Source organism: Cataglyphis hispanica, chromosome 6 (genome assembly GCF_021464435.1).
Source record: "Cataglyphis hispanica isolate Lineage 1 chromosome 6, ULB_Chis1_1.0, whole genome shotgun sequence".
Classification (NCBI taxonomy): Eukaryota; Metazoa; Arthropoda; class Insecta; order Hymenoptera; family Formicidae; genus Cataglyphis; species Cataglyphis hispanica.
This window is the reverse complement of record NC_065959.1, coordinates 2,700,001-2,726,736: the sequence shown is the minus strand read 5'-3', so window position 1 is coordinate 2,726,736 and position 26,736 is coordinate 2,700,001. Positions and strand designations below refer to the sequence as shown.

General features: G+C 34.3%; 3 protein-coding genes and 1 long non-coding RNA gene across 5 annotated transcripts in view; 3 read left to right on the top strand and 1 right to left on the bottom strand.

The window, feature by feature from the left end:
• Position 1: 1 nt before the first annotated feature.
• LOC126850213 (uncharacterized) lies at positions 2-5,150 on the top strand. The gene is made up of 3 exons (XR_007687519.1): positions 2-397; positions 2,608-2,975; positions 4,816-5,150. It is a non-coding gene; the product is annotated as an uncharacterized LOC126850213 (long non-coding RNA).
• A 136-nt stretch (positions 5,151-5,286) lies between these two features.
• LOC126850180 (endoplasmic reticulum metallopeptidase 1-like) lies at positions 5,287-13,698 on the bottom strand. Of its 2 annotated transcripts, none has more exons than XM_050592887.1 (15): positions 13,544-13,698; positions 12,908-13,335; positions 12,259-12,811; positions 12,043-12,170; positions 11,830-11,961; positions 11,634-11,754; positions 11,225-11,530; positions 10,903-11,132; positions 10,554-10,734; positions 10,248-10,432; positions 9,953-10,108; positions 9,647-9,852; positions 9,450-9,562; positions 9,189-9,364; positions 5,287-9,089 (listed from the first exon to the last, which is right to left on the bottom strand). In XM_050592887.1, the coding sequence occupies exons 2-15, from the start codon at positions 12,908-12,910 to the stop codon at positions 8,925-8,927; spliced, it is 2,655 nt and encodes an 884-aa protein (XP_050448844.1). In that variant the 5' UTR covers positions 12,911-13,335; positions 13,544-13,698; the 3' UTR covers positions 5,287-8,924. The 2 variants fall into 2 exon arrangements, with proteins under 2 accessions (XP_050448844.1, XP_050448845.1); XM_050592888.1 differs by having other exon boundaries at positions 5,287-8,984.
• A 782-nt stretch (positions 13,699-14,480) lies between these two features.
• LOC126850199 (tetratricopeptide repeat protein 1) lies at positions 14,481-16,503 on the top strand. Its single transcript, XM_050592923.1, has 4 exons — positions 14,481-15,111; positions 15,187-15,363; positions 15,445-15,630; positions 15,714-16,503. The coding sequence occupies exons 1-4, from the start codon at positions 14,836-14,838 to the stop codon at positions 15,891-15,893; spliced, it is 819 nt and encodes a 272-aa protein (XP_050448880.1). The 5' UTR covers positions 14,481-14,835; the 3' UTR covers positions 15,894-16,503.
• Positions 16,504-17,112: 609 nt separating this feature from the next.
• The window catches only part of LOC126850184 (probable sodium/potassium/calcium exchanger CG1090), an 11,802-nt gene continuing 2,178 nt past the window's right edge, over positions 17,113-26,736 (top strand). Inside the window, exons 1-9 of the mRNA XM_050592891.1 lie at positions 17,113-17,824; positions 21,729-22,166; positions 22,544-22,784; positions 23,070-23,182; positions 23,417-23,592; positions 23,705-23,931; positions 24,011-24,331; positions 24,414-24,647; positions 24,727-26,736. The exon at positions 24,727-26,736 is cut by the window's right edge and continues 2,178 nt beyond it. Of these exons, the coding sequence (XP_050448848.1) occupies positions 17,804-17,824; positions 21,729-22,166; positions 22,544-22,784; positions 23,070-23,182; positions 23,417-23,592; positions 23,705-23,931; positions 24,011-24,331; positions 24,414-24,647; positions 24,727-24,926 (1,971 nt within the window). The 5' untranslated portion in view covers positions 17,113-17,803 and the 3' untranslated portion in view covers positions 24,927-26,736. The remainder of the gene's footprint in view (positions 17,825-21,728; positions 22,167-22,543; positions 22,785-23,069; positions 23,183-23,416; positions 23,593-23,704; positions 23,932-24,010; positions 24,332-24,413; positions 24,648-24,726) is intronic.

Genomic DNA, 26,736 nt, shown 5'->3' with positions numbered 1-26,736 from the left:
TTTCAACCGGAAGCGCATCCCAAAAAGCGGTCCCCGCTAGAATGAAAATCTCATCCATATACACATACATGTACACATATCACGCTACGCACGTTCGCAGGATCCTAATGTTCTTCGTGACTTCCGGTACCAGGCGTACTCGTGCACCTCCGAAGGAGTCGTGTGTGGCTCACGGTGACCGGATATGGCGAAGAACTGGCTGACCAAATCGCTCGACGAGTATCTTTTCATGCCGATCACGCGTAACCCGTGTAACAAATACCGAGAGCACCGATCGATGACATCATATATATTCATTGTGTACATAGGTGGACATTCGTGCTTATTTTGCGCGCATCTTCTAGACCGATGTAATTATCATTCCATCATGGCATCACAAACGGAGATATTAAACTCGGTATGTGGTTTCGCGGTGGGTTTGGATTTTGATGTTATCTTTATGCTTGTTCGCGACGATCGTGATGATTGGCGTAGAGTCCATTTTTCTTATGTTTATGGCAGGGAGAAGTGAACCAAGTTTACATATCGATTATTCGAAGAACCGCGAAATAATCAAAATCATCACAACCGTCTTCAATTCTTGATTATAAATTATTCAAGAGAATTTTAATTTTTTGGGGGACAAAAATATTGCAGAATTAATATAAAAAGATATTTGTAAACTAAAAGGTATTGTCATGTGTGAATTCTCTGACCATTTTCATTTTATTTTCTCTTCCGATAAGATATGGTGTCTTCTTCTTCAGGTCTCAAATAGAAATTCTTGCTTGATATACACACCTACGTAGTTATAGTATCGATGATTTGCCACGAGGCATTGCAACGCTCATTGATCATTCCTCGCGCATCGCGATTAGGAATGTAACGAATTTATTTACGTCGTAAATAATCGAATTTGAGTACAACATCTTTTCAAAACTACTACACGTTTTACGCAACGGTGAATATCTGAAATTTTTTAAGCTTATGTTAGTCTTTCGTATACATAGTTAGGTCACGCGCGACAAAAGTCAGTCTACACTGTTTTTTACAGATAAAAATTTGACTAGAATGATTAGCTGATTTTATCTCAAATTCTACGACAAATTTCCGTGTGATTTAGCGAGAAAAATCTTTTTAGTATTCATAGGAAATAAAAAATTTTAATGTATTTTTTTGCGAGGTACTGTTATGTGCCCTCTTCATCTCAGGTAGCAAAAATACCCATTGCTATCCAACAGCTGTACAAATCCGGCACCCTGCGTTGCACAAGCTTTAAGTTCAGCGTTCTCGTGTGCGGTTTAACCGCATGATATATACCGTAATTTTAATCGCGCGTATGTTAAAGAGACACGTTTTATTGACGCGCGATCAAGCACTAAAGTCTGGATGTATGCTCGTGTTCTATCCGTATTTCAATCCGTAAGCGATGAAGGTTATTTCAAAACAATATTACATTCTCTCGGGTCTACAATTGATAATTATACGAAATCCTTCGCTGAAATAAATTTTCATAGATATATCAAATTATTATTATATGCATATAAATTTATTCTCTTTTATTAACAAAAATAGAAAAAGAGAGAAACATTAAAAAATCATTCAGAAATTTCTATCTTGCATCAAGTAGCTTCATATAAATTTTTTTATCAATTTAAGAAATAAATTTTTTATTCTGCATGGACCGCAATTTTTATCAATAAATTTTAAATTTTGCAGTGTCTTTTATTACTATTCTACTCACGTCGTAGAAGCCATCAGAACGAGATCACTTCGAGATCGTCGTCTTCAAGAAGAACGCAACTTGACAACTATAAATTCCATTTTGTTAAAACATGATTTGGGCATAATCTCTTTAATTATACATCGAAGAGTAAACTTTGCCATCCCCGGGCGTTAGAGTGGACGATTAATAGGCACGCCGAGAAGCCGTTGCGGAGAAAGTCATTGCCGGCAAACAATGACAACAGCCGCTGTCGTCGCGCCGTATTCACCGAGTGAAGAAACGAGCAAAAAAAACGCTCCACTGGAGGAACAATTAATTCGTACGCAAAACACGTATGCGCGGACACGCAAACGCAATACGCTCGCGATGGAACGCACCTTTCATCCGGTTCGGAATATTCGGCGGCTGTATGTCGACGAGCTGTATGTCCGTTGTATATGTCAGAGATATAAATATACGTACGGTGTATATTTCTCTCAGTTACGATTTTAATTGGAAAAATTCGAGGGTCAATGAGTTTTCGCGCGCGAATCCTCTTCGCGAAACGAGAAAATGAAAAGACGTCGCCGCGTGTGAAAGATTTTCGGCCTATTTTTAGGCTTTACGAGGTGTTTCACGCGTATCGCTCATGTCGTTAAATTTTTATCTCTACCTCTCTCTCTTTCTCTTAAACATGACGCATCGTTATTAGGAAGAAATAATAAAGATCAAGTATATTAAATGTACAAATGATACAATGTAAATAATATGACAAAGATAAGATGGATACATTTTGCGATCTTTAAAGTAATTTCGTAAAGTTGCTATGCAGATTTTTGTGAATGTAATACCTCGCAGAAACAAAAAAGAATATAATATTGCATTATTAATTAAAAAAAATATTTTTACGATTATATTTTTAGAAACGTCATCTTTTTCCGCACTGGAACAATGTACAGCATTGATAAGCAAGGAAGAACGTAGTACCAGAGATCTCGGTGGAAGTAGGCCGTGCAAATGAGATGGACTCTGCGAAACACCTTTACTTAAACCGAAGCGAGCAGTCACATGCTAATTGCAGAACAAGCAGCTACAGAGTTTTGTAGGGCGCGACGCGAGAAAAAAAAATTGGCGGAAAGAAACGACGAGGGGGAGATCCGAATGACAACGATTGAAATCAGAGGCAGGAACATCATCAAGCAAAGAAAGGAAGTGTATCGGATAGCTTCCGAGATCGACGATGGAAAGATTCGTCCCAGACCGGCTGGTTATTAGCTCGCCAATAATTAAGGTAATCTTTGCGGTAATTAACTCCAGTTGAGACTTGGGTGGTAACACGACGCACCTGCGATATCCCAGCGGTCAACAGGTTGTTTTACAGGCGGCTCATAATTGTACGCGGTGTCTCAATTAGCGCGAAATGTAGACCTTCTATGCTAGCGTCTGTAATCGTACTTACGCTTTCTAAGAGATTTGCGGATAAATGTCCCGCACGAACACGAGGAAATGTAAATTCAAATTAAGCGAAGAAATGATTCAAGAATGCTGCGACCACGCGAGGATCATCACAAATTAAAGATTATCATCTGTTCACGAAATATATTCACGATACGTCACTTTGCGAATCACGTGGGTCACTTTGCAGATCTCGAAGAGTAGGGTAGAAGTATTGGGCTCGTAACAAAGTGATAATTTCCATTACTTAATTTCAATTAGCGATATATTCTTTTCGGAACGCACATACATGTACACACGGTTGCAAATAAATGATTATACCGCGATTCCAATTGACAGCTTCTGTTTAATTCACGTAAGATGCACTCAAGTCGGTACATCACGTGCGACCAAGACACACCGGTGCGCTTATATAACATTTTTATCGTTTTACCGGAACCTTCGGAACAAGACTCGCGCGCGACAGCTTGTTGCCTCGACGACAAAAAAATCATCACGTTAATCAATCTTGAAATCGAGAATTGTCTTTGACACTGTCTGTGATTCGGATATGCATATATACTATTTTTTATATCAAAGATTATAAATTACATATACAATTAAATATAATTTGATTACGAGATAAATTAAGACAGAATTTGCAAATTTCTTTTAATTCATGTCATTTTTTTTTTGCTATCTCGAAAATGAACGGAACGAGAGATTCAATTTTATGAATGCCAATTATCTTTTTTTTCTATTTAATTTGATCGAAAGAGACTCACGCTTGGTACCGTAAAGACTTTTCTTTTATCGCGGCGATATCACGCGACTTATCACGATCGGGCATACGTAATCAAACGTATTCTGTGATAAAGTAATAACACTGTCGGCATGTTTATGAATCGGCACAAAGGCCTGATATTCTTGAGTCTCGACTTGTTCGATACGAAGAATGCCGATTGAATGCCGATGGAACGGTCAGTTTGAGAAAACAGTAGATGAGAATGAATTTAGCGAAAGCCTTTAGCATTTAGCGCTAAACATGCGTCTTCTCTCGCGAGATGTTTTGTAAAAATAATAATATAGTTATTTCAGGACAAAATTTACTTACCTCAAGAGATTTTTCATCCTCATATTAATGTCACTTAACTGCACACAAATTTTCCCAAATTATTAGATATTTCTTTCTTCTCTCTCACGAATAATATAAATTCTCCAATTTTATTGGCATCCGATAGCTCCGTAATATATATTTGAAATAATCTACCTTACATTCACATCGCGTCAAATCCATATAATCGTACCTCGGACACGGCGCGGAGATCAGTGCGGTGACACGGTGGCCGCGAATCGTTTTTAACCAGGAAATCGTTCTCGCCTTACAGGATGCCGGCGCGTCAATATTGACACATTTCTTACGAAACATGAGAGAACCGGGCTTTCGCCGATCCTCTATCCCTGGTCACCATGAACGCTACGGGAAATGCCGAAAAGACCCTCAAGACATAGCACAGAATAATTCTAATGAATATTCTAATGAATATCCTTTCTTCCTAATTTTTAAATAAAAAAAATATAATTATTATAGAATTATATATATAACATTAATGTATGTTAATAATTAAATATTATAGATTCAATTAGAAAAAAAAAACAAATCAAATACATAATTAAATTCTTATTTTTTCTTCTAGATGATTTGAAAAGTGATGATGATAACAACAACATTGTAAGACAACGTTTCTTGTGCGTGACTCCATTGTTGCTTGTATGATCCACCTGTTACGCGAATGTGATCGTGAAACTTAAATAACGCGATCGTTGTGACAATCGTTGAAGAGTATACGCCTCGGGAAAACAGGAAATTGATTCGAACAAAAGATTCATTCGGTAACCAAAGACAATTTTATATCGATTAAACGCGCAACAAAATAATTTAAACGCGTGAATATTGAACAAACTTTATTTATATAACAAACGTACCTTCTCTAGAAAAAAAATTAACATATACTATAAATAGTTCTAATATTTATGTAATTAATGCATCAATTTATCAAAATATATTCAACAATACTTGGCTATAACTTGCGTTAGATTAGTCATCGTTATTAATGATCAACGAAGCAACGAACGTCTATAAAATCCAATCAAGTGAAGGAAATGGATAATGTATCGTTAACTCTCTTTATTTCCTTTCCTTTTCATATAATTTCTTAATCATGTAACAACAACTGTTAAGTAACAGTATCGCAATATATATCCATAATGCTTAAACGCAAGCAGGAACATATGCCTATGTATAAATAAATTTGCGTGTGCGGGAAAACAACATATTATACTATATATATCATATATTTCGCTTTTTCTCTCTCTCTTATCGAACGTTAAATCACTTGAATTAAAGTCCATGATACGCCTATCGCAATTTATCGCTAAAAGCACGCATTATGAAAAGAGACAATGTCTCGCGCCAAGTCATGATTTACATTTATCTATCCGAGCCATTTAGTTCAGAATATCTTCCGATTATCAGATTTTAGCTGGACCAATTTCTAATTCTAATAAATTAAAGCGTGTTTATTTTTGCTCTATATATCATATAAATAAATATATTGTGATCCAAAGTCTAAAAGTAATACATAAGTACAATGCACGTGTCTGTTTAAAAAGTTGTATAAAGGAAATGGTGATTTTTTAAGGTATATTTTTTTGATTGTGATTATTTTGGCAATTTTCTAATATTATTACTTTTATGGCTTGAATAATTAAAGTTTAAATTTTACATTATAGCACGCAACAACTTTTTAACAGATGCGTGGACTTGGCGCTTTTTTTTTTACTTAAGACAATAGAAACGAATCGGCGATTACACGCATGTCACAATGGATGGATCCTTTGGCCGGTATTTGGCGTAAAACGAAGTTGTTCTGAAATACAATTATCTACGATTCATGCGAAAAATACACAAGATCTTTTTTTGCGCGTTGATTTAGAATTATCTTCTCGAAACAAGGGACAATGAGAAAACTTTGTTATTATTACTTCAACTTCGTTTTACTCTTAACAATAAAATAAGAACCCTGTTAATATAACTACGCAATTTTTGCTTTATGATAATAAAGCTCTTCGTATTAATACCGATTGCTTAAAGAATCACAAAACACATAAAGATACATTTTCATGTGTATAATATATAATGTGCAAAAAAAAATGAATATGACAAACAAATCGATAATATTAGTTTATTTTTAAGCCGTTGTAGCGTATAGCTGCTATCAAATTATGAGATAATTATTGCTTATAATTTTGTGCACATCAATTAAATAAATATGAATTTGTGCGGTTTTTTATTAGCTAACAAATTGAAAATGTACCATGTGCAAGAAAATTAATGAATTGAATAAAACAGCCACAATTTAATGGATACAAATAATTAACGCAAATATAGATAAAACTACTACTAATTAATGTTTAACAATATTAACATAATGTAAATAACGATATAACGTAAATTATATAACAAATAATAGAAACAATTTGAACTGCATATAAAAATATATTACGTAAATGTTCTTCTTTCTAACGTGCTTCAACTTTTTCATCCTATAATATTTTACTATTTTGTTACTACAAAATCTTGATTTACATATTATATAAAACTATTATTCTTTTTTATATAATGAAATACGCGCCCACGTTGTACTATTTATTATTACTAATATTGATAAATAACTTTTTCTATTTACGAAGGATTTCGATGAGAAGAGTTTCGCGCAATATAATCATATTCGTCATATATTATTTTATCAAGTATAATGAATAATCTGGTTACATAGTTACATAGAGTAACTTGCAGTATAGGCATAAGTGTTTGTTTAAGCAATCAGCTATGTTAATGGACTCAAAAATTTGCAAAAATTTCATCACAAGCAATAGTGATAGTAAGCAAAGCATTTCATAGTTTATAACTGTTCTAGAAATAGAAACTAGATATATCCTGCTAATTAATTTTATTAAATAGTCTTCATTATACTCGTGGAATAAATTGACATTAATTGTGAACTATGAAATAGATGGAGAAGAAGAATCGTGTCAAGATTATATTAGAAGAATCAGATTCAGAATTATGATTTAATGATTATATATGAATAGATATAGTGATATGAAAAAGTGGCCCACAATTTCATGCAGAACATATTGTTAAAAGTGCGATATCTTAAATGTGAATGCTTCGTGTGTACAAAAAGACACATAATATATAAGAAACATTTTTAATATAAGTGAAAAAATTATTTTTTTTATTGAAGAGAAAAATTGCATAAATTAAAGATTTATATTTGAAGATAATGTTGATATTTGTGTACAATTACGACATAAAGAGATAGTAATTAGCATCTAAATGCAAAAAATATTAGACTATTATATAAAAATCATTGAAAAGTATCTCAAGATATATACTCATGTCTTAATTTTTTTGATATGCTATTAAAAATGTAAATTTCTAAATATCTATTTAAAACTAGAAAAAATGGGAATGGTTCATAAATTAGAACATGAAGCTCATAAAAGCTCTTTTACAAAATTAAAATTCTGATACTCTTATAAATTTCTCTAAATTCATGCATATAGAATGTAATCAACTCAAACTTAAGTATAGAATGTATCATATTAAGCACATTCTGTATGTATGTGTTTGTACATATGCTATACACACACACACACACACACATTTATATATATTTAAAAAAATGTTTTTTTTTTATTATACTATTCAAAATATAAAATATTAAATTTTTAATTTTATCTCAAGTAACTTTTGTTTGTCATATCTATAGTATTATAATGTAAATGTAAAATACTATTTACTTATCATTGATATTGTCTATTTATGAGGAAAGTCTGAAAGATGTTTTCATGGCATTGAGTTGTATTTTGTGCTAAATAGCAGCTATGGCTGATTAAATCGTGAATTTTCAAATTCGTAAACTCTAAGGTATTCAAAAGCCTAAAACAGTCTAAACAATTTAAACGGTTCTTGTATAATTCATGCACAATACGCTAATCATACAATTGGTAATTGATTTATCGTTTGGGATGGCAATTTGAATTAGTATCAATATTTAAATCTGTAAATTTGAAGTGTACTAAGAGAGCGTATATCATGCAATCACAATTTCTATGTTATCATTTAATATTTCTAGATTTTGATTTTTTTAATATTTGTAGAAATTATAAAATCGAAAAATAGTGCATAGAATTATTCTAAATCGTGCTTATGATATGCAATATTACTATACGATTTTCTATGAAAAATAATTGTAGCTATCACTTTTTAAAGCATTTGGGCAAATATTTCTCTATATAATCTCGATTTTATTATCTCTTTTGCTCTTTTCACTTTCTCTCTATATGTATATATAATGATAAGATATTTCTGTATATAATTTAAATCTAAATCAACATCTTATGCTAATTTGACATCATCTTTGTTAACGATAATACACTCTAGTAAAAAGTTCATATAAACTCAGAATGAGAACGTCATTACGTTATTTCATTCTTTACTGTATTTCGTTAATCTTCCGCGATATTTTTTGAGTGTCGAAATATTTTAAGAAATATTAAAGATTAAATGTAAAATATTCAAGCGATTTTATAGCCATGTTATTAGATTTCAATTATATCTCAAATGCTATTTTATTAGGCTGTTTTGTTAATTCGAGAGATGCTCTATTCTGTAGGACAATATTGCTTTGCATTTTAGTCCGCACTTACCGCATCATTATCCTACTACCCGTTCTCGTTAAAATTCCCATGACGTATACGTCGCTGTCCAGGGAGCGATGACAGTCCACGATGGAAACTGCGCCAAAAATTTCTTAAATCTCAGAGATCTTTGGTGTTCGCCGTGCAAAAAGTGTCCGGCTAACGCGATTGATAAACACGGGCCTTTCTGCGCGGTGGACACCTAATTACACATAATTTAAGATAGCACAAAATACATGATGTCGTTCAACATAATAGAATAAAAGAAGATAATCATTTTTTTTTTAAATGACAAACTTACATTTAATTCAATAGAAAATGTATATGGTATACAATCTGAGGCACATGCATAATAGATAAAGTAAGTTTCTCTATCGTTCCACATTGGACCTTGCAATGGTTTTTCATCAATCACAGACCATTTTTTTAAATGAACACCTTTATATGGAGATAAAATTATAGCTATGTGATCAGGACCTAAAAAAGTTAATCGAATGATATGCTATTATGTTGTGTGTTACATTATAGTTTAAATATATAAATATGTTGATTAATATATTACCTGTAACATTAAAGGTATAATTAACCATATGCTGTTTTGCAGTCTTTGAAATAATCTTGAGTTTTGTAGGTACACTTATAAGTGGAGCGGGTCCTGGAATCCAACTCGTTTTCCTATAAAAAGATATACTTTCTCAAAATCTATACCAATTTTTAATATTATTTTCCAATAATCTATCAATTTCGATGAGTACATACCATAAGAAAGTTGTGACTGGCATTAAATATGGAAAACCACAGTATAATTCTTTCTCACAGTCTCTGATTGTTGGCATTGCAGCAGCCACTTCAGGTACTATTGATGCTACACTATGAGGACTATTCATATCTAAATCCACTAACCAATATCCTGTACCAGAATACCTAATACCACCATTTGCATCATAAAACTGACGTTGCGTATGCTATAAATCATAAAAAAAAAGATATGTACAATAAATAATATAAACTATTATCTTGTATAAAATAAGAAAAAGTAAAAAGAAATGATAATTGATGATATACCGCGATCATGAATCGTTCTGGGGCAGGCGACAATGGATCACCACTGTAAGGGAATCCGAGCGGTGTTAAAATTAACACAGCAATAGCAATTAAGAAAATCCCAACTATGACATTTATAATTCGTTCCGCATTCTTTATTAGAAGTACTATTGGCAACTGAAAACATTAAGAGAGATATCAGTTACATATAGATTTTATGTTATATAATATAATATTGAAAAACGTGTTCAACAATTAAAAATTTCAAATTATACTTCATGCAAATTACGATTTGAATTATTATTAAATATTTTACCGTGAAACTAAATAGCAGACAGATTAATATTGATAACACGTTAGCTATTACGACTTCGGAATTAATACTGCCGCCGGACCTTCCCATTATTGGAATAAAGAGATAGAGAGCACCGAGCAATAAGTAAAATGAATGTATATAGGATAGGCTCAATGATCCCAAATAATAACAAAGCCATTTCCAATCTACAAAATTTATAAAAATGCTTTATATTACATATTAGAGAGAAAATAACACTTTAAAATAATTAAAGTTATCAATATTAGCACCTAAAAACGATAATAACTATGTTAAAATTATATTCACCTTTCCATTTGTTGAAGAAATAATGTCGCATGATATTTCCGATCGCCGGGAACAGGACCCAATGCAATGGTATAAAGCCCGATCGTATCTCGAATAAAACACATACGGAAAGAACAGCCATCCATATCACAGTGTACGCATCACAATACATTTGATATAAGATCCATGCGGAGCTAACTTCCTATAAATTATCGATTATCCTATAAATTTTTCATATCGCCATAAGCTTTTAAGCGCGAATTTATTTAATATCCAAACTACAAGCGTAATGAATGAATGAGATTTATATAATTTTTTTTTTTTTTATTTAATGAATGAGATTGCCACAGGACATATCTTTATCACTTACCTTTCTCTGTCTTGATCCAATGTGCAAGAATACGATCATCGATACAAAAGTAGTTGGACAAATGTATAAAAAAAATAGCCACGCCGGTCTCGCATACCAACTCATTACCTTTCCCAGTTTAGTCAAGATCAGGGCGATTAATGTACAAGAAAGCAAGGATGTCAACCATGAGATGATGATTATTCCAAAGCACATTGTCACATGTCTCATGTACGTCCCTCTCTTAATATCTGTTTGATAAGTCGATTGTATCATTCAGATTTGTTCGAGAAGATAAGTACTGATTGAGATCTGAATCTAAATAATGATTATATATTCTTACTTCTATATGCATTCTGCATATTCAAATAGATAGAATACCCAGCTGTAATTAAACTGGCGATATTAATTGTATTGGCGATATATTGTGGCCATCTAATAACAAATGCGCCTAAAAAGTCGAAGAATACGAGACTTCCTCGTGTCTCTTGCATGTTTGGGTCTGATAAATGATCTTCAAAAATTATCCCTTGTGTCAATGCAAGAATATTATCACCAGTTCTTTGCAAGGCTCCCAATGGTATCTGATCAACATTATCAAACTTAGTATGGTACACATAACCATTCTTTGACCATGCAAAGTCAACGCCTGTATATGAAATTTTACATATTGATTATAAATTTTCTATTAACAATAAAATTATAAAGAAAGAAAAAGTGTAAAAAAAAGCATAAACAAATTTATAACCAACCAGAGATTTTTCCGAAATCTCTAAATATCCGAAAATCTGTATCACCAGGTACAATGCCACTCTCAAATATTTCCTGAGCTAAAGATGATGCATAAGGATATGGCACAGATTTGGCATAAACCTATAAATATGTACATCACAATGAGAAATGAACTTTAACTTGAATAATACACAATGCAGATAATGCATGATATACCTCAAGCATCCAAGGATTGTGAGGTCCAGCCTGAAATAATAATTCGCGACCGCCGGCTCCGCAGGCTTCTAGATTTATAAATGTTTGAACTTCCTTTGCCCATGGATGCTGTGTTATAAAGCCATGAGATGCCTAGATGAAAATATATTGTGAAAATTAAATGCTTTCCTCAATTACTCATAATTATCAAAATACAACACAAAATGAACATACCTGCAATATATTCTCCTCTGCACCATTAAATAAAAATATAATGCTATGCTTCAATATTCTAGGGCTTTGAGTAATTATTCGTAAAATCTCTAGCATTACAGCACAACCAGCACCATCATCTGAACCGCCTAAAATTTTTCATTTGAATAATGAAATCATGCACAATAGAAAAAGATATCTTACGTATTATTATATATACAATAATAATTTGTTTACCCGGACTCTCTAGAAATGAATCAAAATGACAATTAAGCAACAAGCTGTACGTCGTAGGCCTATGAGGTCCAACTTTGACAAGAACATTCTGCACATTTCTATAAACATTAGTCATGCCATCAAGAAACTTAAGTGGGAATGCACCACTATGCTTTGTAATATTAAGGATTATCCTATGATTTTCATGCGCTGTTCTGATCATATTATTGATTGTAGATGTGAGAAATTTAACAGCTAAGACTTCATTCTCGTAGCTTCCAGCGATACGAGGCCCGATCGACGTTAAATTCACAATATGATTGCGAGCTCGTTCAGCTACAAATCTCCCTGGATACAATCTCTCTGTATCAATAGTTATCGGTTCAGGCAGATTCTTCTCCAATACGATTATGATAAATGATACAAAGAGAAAGAACGTCAAAACAAAGAGAAGATGCTGGGTTTCGTTTGGCAGTACGTCTTGCTTCTTCAAAGCGATCTTGTTCTCGTAAGATAATTCGACCGACGTTCCCTTCCCTATGCGCTGTCTTAATTTCACTCCGTCTCTCTGAAACTAGAAAAAAAAAACGGAACTGTCAATCTCTGAATAAAACATTGATTGATCGACTTTAGTGGAAAAGAAAGAAATGTTATAACTGAATAAACTTACCATTTTGCGTGCGTTAATGACAGAAAAGGCACTTTTACGACACACACCTAATGCACCTGATTTCTCACAGATCGAATTGTTATATTACGGTAAAGCAACCGTTATTTAATCTCAGTCTCGTTCGCCGCATCGGGAAGCATATAAACATACACCGTAATCTCTTCGCGCCTCTCGTTCTCGCGCGACAGAACGAGAACGACGTGACGCGTTAATATATAATATATATATATGTGTATATATATATATATATATATCTATACCTTCCCCTCTCTTGTTCTCTATCTTCTTCTGTCTCTTTCTCTCTTTCCGTTATCTTCTAATTTTCACTCCCTCTCTGTCAACATTTTATTGATTGCTATTCTTAGATTGCCTAGTTATTTTCGGTGCGAAATATTTCAAATATTGAATTAATATTCCAAAAATGGTATCTGTAAAAAAAAAGAAAAATATTAAATGTAGATCCGTCCTAGATCTGTTCACTTCGTCTTTCTCCTTATTTCGCGCCTCCTAAAGTGACACACACGCGAGACGATCGATCAATCTCCCTCGTCATATCGTTATAAAATATTTACTCTCGCGCGAATAACTAACGTCGACACACGCGGATTCGCGCGTTTAGTGCAAATATATACTTACGTGTACACGCCTAGAATATAATTCTCTCGCACGTCCAGGGCCTTTTCTTAAATAATCTCGAGAGCGCGGCCAATTTATCGCGTCGTATATTTACGCAATGACCTTGCTCGACATACTCCTTCGGCCGATATCATTCATCATATTATCGCTAATCAGTTTAATTTATACGATTACGACATTCGGACAATTAATCTTGCAAAACGCGCTCGGAATTCCGCGCGCACATAAAGTTTCAACATCATCGCATTGAAAAAAATCATGCCTAGGCAGGGCTATACATCATTTTATAACATTTTATATAACTTCCCTTTTCCAAACAAATTTCTGACCGATTGAATTGTGTATAAAAGAGAGAGAAGAGAGTATAAAATTATATAAAACGAATAAAATATATGCGCGGATAAGAAAAATATAACTAAAAGAATAAAATAGATTTTTTATATTATAACGATAATTATATGTTAATCAATTGCGAATTCTTATTTTTCTTGCATGCGAGAAAATTTTTTCGAAATATAAAAGATATAATTAAGATGAGAAATAAGTTGATTAAAAATAAGGTGATTAGATATGCATAATCAAAGATACATATAAATAAGATATAATTCTATCTCTTTTAAAAACACTTTTATTCTTTTATTTTTTTATCACGCTTTCTTTATTATGTATTTTATTTTCCGTAGAAATTTACAGAATTGCAAAAATTTCCGGATTCACATATGACGATGCGATTAGTTTTTAAACTAAAGTCATCGATTAAAAGATTAATGATATCTTTTTTAAGTGTCGCGTGACGTCCAATGAATTCGCAGTTTTGTCGTAATAATTCTAAGCTCATTGGTCCTTGCAGGTCATGACATTGAATATGTAGTTTCCTGTCTTTGTTTTTCATAATCCTTGCTCGTTACTCCTTTTGCATCTGCACTTAAAGTGCATAATATGCTTCTGGCTTTGTCGATGACAAAGATGAACTGTAATCTGTATATATATATATATTATATTAGATTTTTTACATCTAAGTAAGAAATAGGCATATTTAATCAAGATTTAGGAGAAAAGACAGCGAATCTATCATCTTCGAGACAAGTTATTATTAAAAATCAACGTTTACGAAATTGGTTAGAAAACGATCGAACGATACGCGCCCAATTGTTGGACGCAAGACACGTAGAAACGTCAAAGTGCGTTAGAGTGAATCGCTTTCGGTGCACAGCTGATTTTGTATATGTTATTCACGCGTATCTTCATCGAGCAGATTCTTAGTTCCGTTAATATTGTATTCTGATTAAACGATGGATAATGCAAATGACAAGTCGGAAAGACTTCAGTCTACGAAGAAGTCTAACGAAGAAGTCATCGAGGAGCTTACCCGAGGTCTAGAAAATTCTTGCATTAAAATGGACGAGAATACAAAGTCAAAAAACATAGCGGGTGATTCATGGGATATCGCAGATAAAGAACCCAACGAATGTAATGATGATAATGCACAGAGTACAGATCTTTCGGAGGATACAATCGAGGATATTCTTAAGGATAGAGATTTATTACTTACGGAAGCTGAACAAGAGGTATTGTAATGTCTCTCTTTGTAGAATTATTATTGTACTTTAGATATACTGCCTTATATCTATTTATTCTCACAGGCAATGAAATGTGAGGCGGAAAGTTTAAAACAGGCAGGAAATGATTTTTTCAAAAATGGTGAATACGTATCAGCGATATCTCAATATTCACAAGCGTTGAGAATTTGTCCTTTAGTATATAGCAAAGAAAGATCTATATTGTACGCTAACAGAGCAGCGGCAAAAGCGAAATGTCAGGTACTTGTTGAAAAGAACTAAGTTATTGATATATATCATGTTTATATCTTCTAGTTTTTATTGGCAAACAATTATTTTCAGACAGAGAAGGATTCAGCGATATCCGATTGTACGAAAGCTATTGAATTAAATTCCAGCTATGTAAAGGCTTACATCAGGAGAGCACAATTGTATGAGGAGACAGATAAGTTAGATGAAGCATTAGAAGACTTTAAGAAAGTATTAACATTCGATCCTAATCACACAGAAGCTAATCATGCTGTGAGGGTAATGTATCACTTGCTCAAAACATATATATATTTAAAATCACAATTATTAATCTATTAATATATCAATTATTCTTCTTTCAGAGGTTACCTCCATTAATTAATGAAAGAAACGAAAAATTAAAAACAGAAATGTTGGGAAAGCTTAAAGATCTGGGTAATATGGTGTTGAAACCCTTTGGCCTTTCCACAAATAACTTTGAGCTGCAGCAGGATCCCAACAGTGGTGGTTATTCCGTAAAGTTTCATCAGAACCCTATGTAACAAGCTAGTTATATATATTTCTTATTCATAAGAATTATGGATAAAATGTTTTCTTTATATCCGTAAGAATTAAGATATATATTTATATATACTATAATCCTATTATGGATCTCATCCCTAAAAAAACCCGACATAATAAAATATAAACATTAATAAAAGATTCATGTGATATATAAGACCAGAATTATCCAAATTGAGAAAGGAGAGACATTCCGTTAGATTTATATATTAAAACATTCGATAACAGTTTTTTATTATCCTATATATCTCTAGTGAAAGACTAGTTGAAATTTGAAAAATTTGAAAGATTTCTTTGTGTCAAGCTACCACAGATAGCATACATTGTGAATCATAACAATAGGAAATTCTGCTATATTTGGCGTCGATGTATAATTGGTAGACCGAATATAGCTATGGTTCAATAATAATACAAGCCTATGTATCGCCGATAATTTTAGCTATAGTTCTATCGAGGTTGAACGACTTTATAATCTATCAGGGCAACGACTCCGGTAGAGAATCGATAATCAATATCAATCGATAAAATTCATGAAACAATGCAATCACGTAATTAATTTCGGAAATAAAAAAAATTTCAAAGTAAAAATACTTGAGCAGTGGAAATATCGATATTTTCTTTCAGGTAATGTATCTCATTAAAATAGTGCGAGAGAATGATAAGATATTAATTTTCACGTTTTATTATGCAAGAATATATTTAATCTTTGTAGGTCACATATTTTTTTTTCTTTTTTCTGGTCACAATATCAATTTGCAATTTTAATCATCTCAAAGTGTTTTAAAAAACTTATATATATATCCTTGACATCTGTAGAAAATGATCACGTACGAAAAGAATTAAAAAATAAATTTTAAACATCTTTTTATCGATTAGGAAACTTCAGGATATTGTTAAAATCGATAGGATCAAAATGACCCATATGTGACCTCTTGAGGGTTGATACATCGAAATTTGAAAGAGTTTTATTCAGAAGATTATACTCTTGCGCCAAATGCCACCCCTCCGAGAAGTGCAACGAACGATTACGAGGAACAGGACACGAAACGCCAATATATGACGTCGCTCGGTATACGGGGCACGCGTGTTACGCGCAAGCGTCCCGACGTCATCGTCTCGGTGGAAATACGGATACGAATGCAGGTGTCGTAAAACGTAGAATTGAAGGCGAGGGAGGATAGGAACGTGCGCGTAAGCTCGTGCTTCGTAGACTGAAAACAAGCGCGAATATAAATTGTAGATATTTATAAAAAAAAAAACATGTTAAAAAATCAGAAAATTTTACACTGTTGACCTCTACGTATGATAATCATTTTTAACGCGCGAATCAATTGAAATGACACATGCGGGAGATACTCGATCGTGACAAGTGACGATTCCGGGCGAGTATTTGGGAGAGAGCGCGGCGTCGCGACGCCGCGTCGGAGAAGGCGCACGTCAGAGAGCGTGACAGACGACCGAGTGCGAAAAAGGAAGGAGAGGGGGGGGGAAGGAGGGAGATCGCAATACGTACACATACGCGCGGATAGTGAAGGACGGCGGAGTTGCAACCGTGGGGCGTAAATACTCGCGACTCTGGGTGGACTCGGTGAATCCGGTTAGTACTGTGGTAGTACTCGGCGACGACGACAGCGGTGGCGGCGAGTCAGTTCCTCGCGTTCGAATCGATAATTCGAGCGCGATCTTGACAGTTGAGAGACTTCGTGAAATCGTCCTCCTTTTCCTCCTTCTCTCGCGGAATATACGCATAGGAGTGATAAGAGCTCGCGTCCTGATCATCGACATCCTATAGTTGTTTTATTAATATCATATAGTACCCATATCCGGCACAACTGACGTACGTCTTCTGGCTGGAGCGGGACTCGCGATATCACGGTGGACGACGACGACCATGATAAACAGCGACCAAGGGGTAAGCCGGATTATACGTAAGAGAAGATTTTTCCTCCTTCGCGAACGATTCTCGGAGATTCTTGACGGATAGAATTGGGTCAGACTTTTCGTTCTCTCGGTTTGTTATCATATTGAGTTTCACGGTTTTCCTCTGTGATAACGATCCTCTCTCGCTCGCATATATCACGCATCCCGGCTGGTCGCCATCCCCGGTACAACAAATAAGATGTTCTTGGATTCTGCTTTCGTTTGCTTTGTTTTTTTGCAATTAAAACGAGATATTCCCCATATTTTTTATTACAAATTTTTTCCTTCTATATAATTTTTGGAAAAATGTCAAGGTTTCTATTCCTCAGTACTCGATTTAAAAATTATGTTGAAATCTGTCATTCCAGTTTCTCATCTGCTCTATCATTTGGAAAAAAAGATATACATTTCAAGGACTGAATTAAGGTATGATATAAAAGAGTGAAAATATATAATTCAATTAAAAAAGTTTTCTGGATAACTTGCTTGCCAGCAAAGTTCTTAACCATAACTTGTTGTTAATATTGATTATAAATTTTATAATGCGCTATTCACTATAATTTTGAAAATAAATATAATTAAAAAAAGGAAAAAGTTTTAAGTGAACATTTAAAGTTTTTCAGTTGCCATTTAATTATAAAAATTTAATTATAAAAATTATTGCAAAGGAAACATAATATAATGGTTATATATATATATATATATATATATATATATATATATATAACATGTAAAAGTGTGGAAAATTAATGTACGAGCTTATAATAATAAAACTTCCGTTATCGGCGAGAAATTTTCGATATTAGATTTCGTATCTTTTGATATTATAATCCTACGCGTCCAATAATCCAGTATAAAGGAATATCCGCTTCTATAAAAATCATCGCTACAAATTAACGCTACAATTTCCATTCTTGAAAGACAGATCGATTTTACGGATCGATTTTACATGTGCATAAGAAACGCGAGAAAGATTTGCTCGCTTTCTTTCATCAACTAGATATTTTTACATGTAAAAATCGAATTATATTAAATTTTTATATTTTATTTCTCTTTTTTGCGCCCACATAGTACCATTTTATTAAAAAAGTATAAATCAATTTTCATTCGCCGTTTTTGTTACAATAGAGAGTGCTCTGTGTATAAAAAATTTTTTAGTTAAAAATTACATATATCTGTTCATCTATATGATCCTAGCACAAAAACGCCAAAAGATATCTTAAAAATATTCGAAGGATGATAAAATGTCTTTACATAATTTTTTAGACGTCTTTTAGAGACTCGTGTTGTTTATGTAATATTAATATTGATAACAAATTAGCATTATATATTAATTATTTTTATCTGAACACGAGAGCAAATATTTTACTAAAATTGGTTATTGGTTATTTAATAATTCCAACGTGTGTGCGATAATTTTAGAAAATTATTTACCAATACAAATTTTAATGAATTCGAATGAATATAATTATACAAGTGAACTTCTCGAGAAAGAGGATTTATTCAACAGTCTATTCTTTTGCACTTGGGAAAATCTGATAAACGCCGTTAATTTGATTTAGAAAGTTTTACTTAGTAAACGCGTTCGATTATACGAAGATCGCATCGCGAAATATACTCCCATCGTCTTATGTACAGAGTGACTCAAGACAACCTGACCTCTTTAAAAAGTCATATTCTTGAGCAAATTCTGAAATGATTTTTCTTTTTACAAAATACTTAGTTTTTGAGTTTTTATTGAAAATAGTTAGCTACTTACGAGTCTGATACAACGGGCAAGCAAAAGGAAAAATCGTCTCAGAATTATTTCAAGGACCTCATGTATGCAGGATGAATAAAAATGTCGAGATATCGAAAGCTTTTGAATAATTGACGATTAAAAAGAAGAAAAGACTGCAAACCAAGTTTTAGCAAGCAAGTAATAAAATCAAGTTTATCGACCAACTTTATTTTATTTATTATTATTTTAAATTTTATAATCTCTTCTCGCGAAAATAATATCGAGAATTGTAAAATTAACGGTGAAGAATAAAAAAAAATGATTATCCTCATCAGTGTGTTAATTGTTCGAAGAATATGTCGTTTAAAAGCGGTATTAAATCATCTCGGTATATGTACACGGCAGACATATAACTGTTAATTTTCCCGACAGCAATTAGACAATACGAAATAATTACGACGCTCGAGTGTACTTGTCACTTTTCCGTAAATAGGTTGCATATGCATTACGGGATTACATGCACTGTGCATCGCGACAGACTTTCCATTTCTATTTGCATCAGTCATATCAGTGTATCTTTTCTCCAATGAATCATGCACGTAATACAGCGAATTATTCTTGTATACATATATGTATATATATATATATATATATATATATATATATACATATGCGCAAATGGAAATTACTCCCGAGCGGCACTTGATTAGATATTTAATTACACTCGCGGAACACGCATGATATTTCATTATATTACGTCACATGTAATACACATATTGCAGACTCTATGTAAATGCAATTATTTTATTCAAAAAAATGAATTTTTTCTCTTTAAAAAAATGTGCTTTTTAAAATCTTTTTATTACGGATATTATTTTTTATAGCATTTTATGAGAGATTTAATCTTTTTATTAAAGAAAAGCTAATTTTTTAAAGAATTTATTGCGGCATATTACATTGTCTGCGTGATTACATATTTTGTTTAATTTTATCAATTAATTACATTGTATTACTTTTCATCATAATATTGAAAATTGCGGGCTTATATATATTTTACATTTGATAACACACAGGATCATTTGTTTATACATCAGCTAATAATTATCTGGAGAGTTTTATAACATTAAAAATAATATTAAAAAAATTGTTTATATACGAGAAATGGAAAAAAAATTTCAACGCTCCACTTTCCATGTTTGCGTTCGAAAGGGTGCTTTTTAGGGGATATACATATATAGTTTTGCACGCCACGAATATCATCGATTTATGCATCTGCGTTGCATTTAACAATAGTATGCACACAAATAAATTAATTAATTTTACATTATTTTTTTTTTTTTTTTTTTTTTTTTTTTTCTTCAAAGAAATCAACTATACACATACACTTATATATACATATATATGAAAATATGTCGTGTCATGTCACCCACGTATACGCCTACGTGCATTACGTTTTCCCTGTGTACACGCGATATCAATAACGGTAATAAGCGTACAGGTGAAACAATTTTTAAATACGGGATTTATATCAGATCAGGAATCCTAAAACATGTCATTTGACAAATGTCAGTTGATAAATCAAGCCGAGTGATATATAAAGACTGTAAGAAAGAAAAAACGTATGAACGATAAAAATTGATCCTAAAGTCGGCTGGCATCGTGGAAGAATGTCCTGTTTTATACTGTTGAAATATATTCCAAAGAACGTCACCATCTTCGTAATTATGGGCCATGGCGATATTTGATGTGACTTGGAATAAATTTGAAAGATTTATTGATATGATCAGTTTCTCGATCTTTTCTCATATCCGTGTCTGTACGAAGAGAGCTTATTTCTCTCGAATAATTGGCTCTTGGAGACAAGCTCTTTGTAAGAGAAAATAATCAATATAATGTTTTGAAAGATGCCCTTAGATTTCCTCTCAATTTAAGAGCTCAGTCTACTCTAGCAGTGAAAAATTGATGATTTTTTTTAAGAATATTAAAAATTGATCTTTTTAGCGTTAAATACATTTTTATCGATCTTAAATAGTATGTCAATAATTTTATAATTTGGATATCTTAAGAGCTCAGTCTTGAAGGAAGACTGGGCTCTTAAGATTACTTACTTTGTCGTATAGTTGGTGAAGAGATATGACGCGCAGAATGTATTAAATTCTCACAATGCTCGTTCCAGTTACAGACAATGAGAAACAGACCGCGTAATCTGCAAGCGCGTCGCAGGAGATGGCCCCTGCGACTGGGTCTGTTCCTGATTTACGTCCTCGTACAGTATGTCGCCTCCGCAAGGACCACATCATCCGAGACGACGATGACGACGCTCATCTCGAGTTCCACGCAGTATGAAAGTACAATGTCGACAGAATCTTTGATTACCGAGGAAGCGATAGAAAAATCATCGACAGTCTCGTCGGTCGGCGAAAAGCCGGGAAAAAAAATTCATACCGAGGGATCTAAAAACGAAAAGGCATCGAGAGGACACGAAGATGCGAAAGCATCCGAGAAAGAGACAAGTGTGCGAGATCTGAAAGAAACCGCGAAGGAGGGAAAGGATGCGTTGAAGAAGGAAACCGAGACACCTCTGTTGAAACATGTTCAAAGCAGTAGCACCACGGTGAGTATCATAAACCGCAGCTACGCGATATACCGGAAACGTGTCCTGTGTATCGTGTATAGCGCAGGTGGACTGTAACGTTCTACGAAAACAAGATTAGAGATCCGTTGCTCGGATTGGAGATACGGATGCATCGTGTTAGTACACGATGCATGACGCGGGTTGCATAATACATCTGCATCAGGTGGGATGTATCAGTTAGATCATCATTAATGCGCAAGATGTTGACGTTGTGTTATGATGATTTCCGATGATTCGCGATATCTCCGGAAGATCATGAGAGCAAACGATTAACCAAATAATTATAAATACCCTTGATTAATTAATTTTTATGTTAATAATAATTGATGAAGTTTTTAAAATTTTTCTTGACCCAGGTCACTACAATTATCCAGACGACCCATGTAACGAAGCCTTACCCGTACCCTACCGTGAGACCGCGAAGACCTAATTGTTCGGCGCCCGCCATAGAACAATTTCCACAACCGTTGATGGGTCCAGAGACTAGAAAACATGGTGGACTTATAATACACATTCTGGTCGCAATCTATACATTCCTGGGCCTCGCCATAGTATGCGATGATTATTTTGTCTCAAGTCTGGATAGAATCTGCGAAGGTGAGCTTATCGTACATACAGATCCTCTCTCAATTGTAAGACGATAATATCACTTCCAAGTTATGTAATGTTTTGCATAGACTGTTTTACATAAGAAGATCATATTTCATCCTATATGAACCGATGATATCTATTATCAAGAGACGATAATACGAAGTATTTTAACATGGTTAACTCATTTTCTTTTACAATGAAGAATGCTATGCTTTCATATTCCTGATACGTTTAAATTGGTCTAGTTCAAAGATCTTCTGTAACTTGACTTTATTATTATTTTTTTCTTAGAATTAAGGCTGTCTCCCGATGTTGCCGGAGCCACCTTCATGGCAGCCGGCTCTTCCGCGCCTGAATTAGCGACGGTGATCATCGGTGTATTTTTCGCTAAAGATGACATTGGAGTAAGTTAATTGCGCTTTACATATTTTGCTATGTTAAAATATCGTGTCAACTATCAAAGAATAATATTTTACATAACGAGTGAGAAGGTTTCTTTTTTTAATCGTGAGAAGTCTCACCAGTATTGTCAGTCACGTGGATCTATGATACACCTCAAAACGCATCAGATGTTATCGTGTTTCTGCCACGATAATTGATAAAAGTCCTATAATTAAATCTCTTCTTGTCCATTTCAGGTGAGCGGCGTTATTGGCAGCGCCGTTTTCAATATAATGTTTGTTATATCGATTTGCGGCCTATGTTCCGCTACGGCCTCCAAATTAAATTGGTGGCCTCTCTGTCGAGACTGTTTTTTTTACGCCATCTCGATTCTCGTGATGCTTGGTACTATTTACAACGAGTCCATATCTTGGTGAGTATTCGATTATTTGATTGCATCCGATTATTTGATTGCATCGCAAAATTAATACAAAGTATTAATATAACGAGTCACATACATAAAACGAAAATATATAATTTTTCAGGCCAGAGGCTCTGTTCATGCTGTTCATGTACGGAGTCTATTGCGTGGCGCTTTCGTTCAACGTTAAATTGGAACGTTGGGCAAAGTCGTACAATATTCCATTCCTGCCAAAAGACGATGAACCCGCCGAGGAGAGTGCCCTAGTGAGTTATAGGTCCTTACAAGAGGATCGATTATCCTACACCGGTCCTAACTCGCCAATTACTGAGCAAATAAAGAATCAGGAAGGTAATTAATTATTGTTACGTATATTTTCCTTTTTTGTATCTTCTACAAATCTAAAAAAATCATCCTCTTTTTCTTTTAGGAAATGGCGTTCAAGAAACGATCGAGCAGCAGCAGCAACAGCAACAACAACAACAACAACCAGCACCGAAACAGCCTGAATATTATAAAGCAAAGGAACCGGATCCTAACGAAGTGTCGCCTCTCGTGATGCCAACAGATGGTAATAAATGGACTTTATTCACCTGGGGTCTTGTGTATCCCATCCATTTTATGTGCCGAGCGACAATGCCAGATTGCCGACAAGAGAAGTGGCGGAGCTGGTATCCCTTTACCTTCTGTATATCGATGATCTGGATTAGTTTCTACAGTTACATAATGGTGTGGATGATCACAATTATAGGTAATAAATTACTGTTTAAATGCAATTGATTGTTTGCGGCAATGAATAAAATTACATTAGCGAAATGGCAATTTACTATCAGGAAGCACTCTGGGCATTCCCGACACCGTGATGGGCTTGACTTTCGTTGCGGCTGGCGTAAGCGTACCAGATGCCCTTTCCTCGCTGGCTGTCATAAAGGAAGGTCTCGGTGACATGGCGGTCAGTAACGCTGTAGGTAGCAATGTCTTCGACATTTTAGTTTGCCTCGGTCTTCCGTGGTTTATACAGACTGCCATGATACAGCCCGGCTCGCATGTAAACGTCACCAGCAGAGGTATGTGGATTTATTTATCTATTTATTACGCATCTGCAAACGTGTATCGCTTATATGTCTATCTTTCATCCTCGTCTAGGTTTGACGTATTCCACCATTTCTTTGCTATCGACGGTGATATTTCTAGTGCTGGCAACACACTTGAACGGCTGGAAGCTAGATCGGCGATACGGCGTGGTCTTGATGCTCTGGTACTTGATATTTATCGTGTTCGCGTCGCTTTATGAGCTCAACGTATTCGGCGAAATGAATCCTCCAGTATGCCCCAGCACGTTCTAATGCAAAATACGCCTTGTTCGTTTCCGACCTTTGCTTTGCTCAAACGCGGAACGATCGTCCGGAATTAAGAGTCGTCGTCTCGGCCGATCGGATCGCGAACGATGACGCGCGCACGGTATCGCGGTAAACGCTCAGCGACTTCGTTCCCTTCATCCTTCCCCTTTCTACTCGATGAGCGAAGGTGAATAAGAAGATGGAAGAGATTAGAAACTAGCTGCATGTCGGAACAAGTATAGTCTTTAGCTTGCTGCGGAATTGAAATGACTGTTTCAGGTTTTTTAGGTAAGAAAAAAAGGGCTTCAGCTTTCTTTCTTTCTGGGCTGTTATAGAGAAAATGCAGACAATATGTGCTCGCGCGTGAGTACACAGGCATTGTATCCTATTGGTGCTATCGAAAGTGACGAACGAGTATTTTGCTTGCTTCCATTCGCGATTACGAGTTCGATCGATACGGATTTCTCACAGTTGAATGAAAGTACAGGCAAGTTACGATTTTTTCCAGCAACGAATAATTAAATCTCTCGGGATACAAGAACTCTTGAACAGACAATACAACTGTACCAATATTATAGTCACTATATTGGAGTGTATTAACGGTATAGCGGACAGTTGTTTGTTATAATAAAAATCGGCGTGTTTCAAATTGATCGTTGTAAAGTTTCAACTCTCTCAAATCTTAACTCTTAGCCACAGACCTTATTATGTATGTCGCGCGCAAGACTTATTCGAATCGAGGTACAAGATGTGATACGTTTTATACAGCCATATCGTGCAAATGCCTGAATACCATGGAAGGAATGCGTTTTGACAATTAATCGTTTTATATATATCCTAACATTATATAGACTAAAAAGATACAGTAGATATATACAGCTTGTTAGAATAGATTTTAGGAGCGTTATGTCTGCGGCTAAATGTTAAGACTGTTAACCGTGTTCTAGGAATATCGATAGAAATTGAAATTAATGTTTCTACGGAATGTATATGCAAGAGTTTTTTTTTAATTGTTATCGCATTCGCAACACATAAGCGTGATCCTTACATCTTTAATTTGATGAGTTGTGGGAGCTTTTTTCAGATACATTTTTCATCACGCGATATAATATATATAATGCTTTGCGTGAAATGTATGCAATGAAAATAAGAATTATTTTCGTGCACCTCGAGATATAATTTATTAAAATAATTAGGGTTTTTTTCGTTCAAGTGTGCCGATATTCAAGTAAGCCGAAAGAGACGAGACTTCGCGAGATCAAAGGAAATCCCTCGTTAGCGTGAGTGTAAGCGCACGTAAGATCACATTTTTCCTCGAATATCAAATGACAATAGATATCTGAAGTCCGCGTGAAAATAAAAACTGTTCTCAAAAGTAAACGGAATTTTCCAAGAATAGAGGAGCAAGCGAAATTTCATTCGTGACAAAAAAAAAAAGAGAGAGCGACGAGGAGGGAGGGGCAAAGGGAGAGTTGGTTTTCTCCACAAGGGCGAACGAGCGCTGAAAGAGACAATAATTAACGCAGCCTTATCCGATGAAAGTATCTACAACCAACACTATATACTGCGCGTTCCTTGAGACCGAGGGAAACCTCGCACGGTGTACAATCGGCGTATCTCTCCGCTTCCGGGATCCTTTGATCTTTCGAGCGCGCCGGGATCACTATCGATTGCAAGTTTTTTAATTCTGCGACGGAATTCTCGCAGGGGAATTGAAGAAGCGATGGAAATATTAAAATATAAAAACTTCAAAATCGTATATATGTATTCGGTTAAAAGTGATAAAAAAATGAATGACTTGGATCTGATAGGAATG

Bases quoted from the DNA above. Each gene is read 5' to 3' on its own strand.
- LOC126850180 (XM_050592887.1), bottom strand. The intron at 10,735-10,902 runs GTAAGTGATAAA...GATAATTTATAG, and splicing joins TTGGATCAAGACAGAGAAAG to GAAGTTAGCTCCGCATGGAT. The intron at 10,109-10,247 runs GTAAAATATTTA...TAATGTTTTCAG, and splicing joins GTCTGCTATTTAGTTTCACG to TTGCCAATAGTACTTCTAAT.
- LOC126850199 (XM_050592923.1), top strand. From the start codon at position 14,836: ATGGATAATGCAAATGACAAGTCGGAAAGACTTCAGTCTACGAAGAAG. The intron at 15,112-15,186 runs GTATTGTAATGT...TTATTCTCACAG, and splicing joins TTACGGAAGCTGAACAAGAG to GCAATGAAATGTGAGGCGGA. The intron at 15,631-15,713 runs GTAATGTATCAC...TTCTTCTTTCAG, and splicing joins AAGCTAATCATGCTGTGAGG to AGGTTACCTCCATTAATTAA.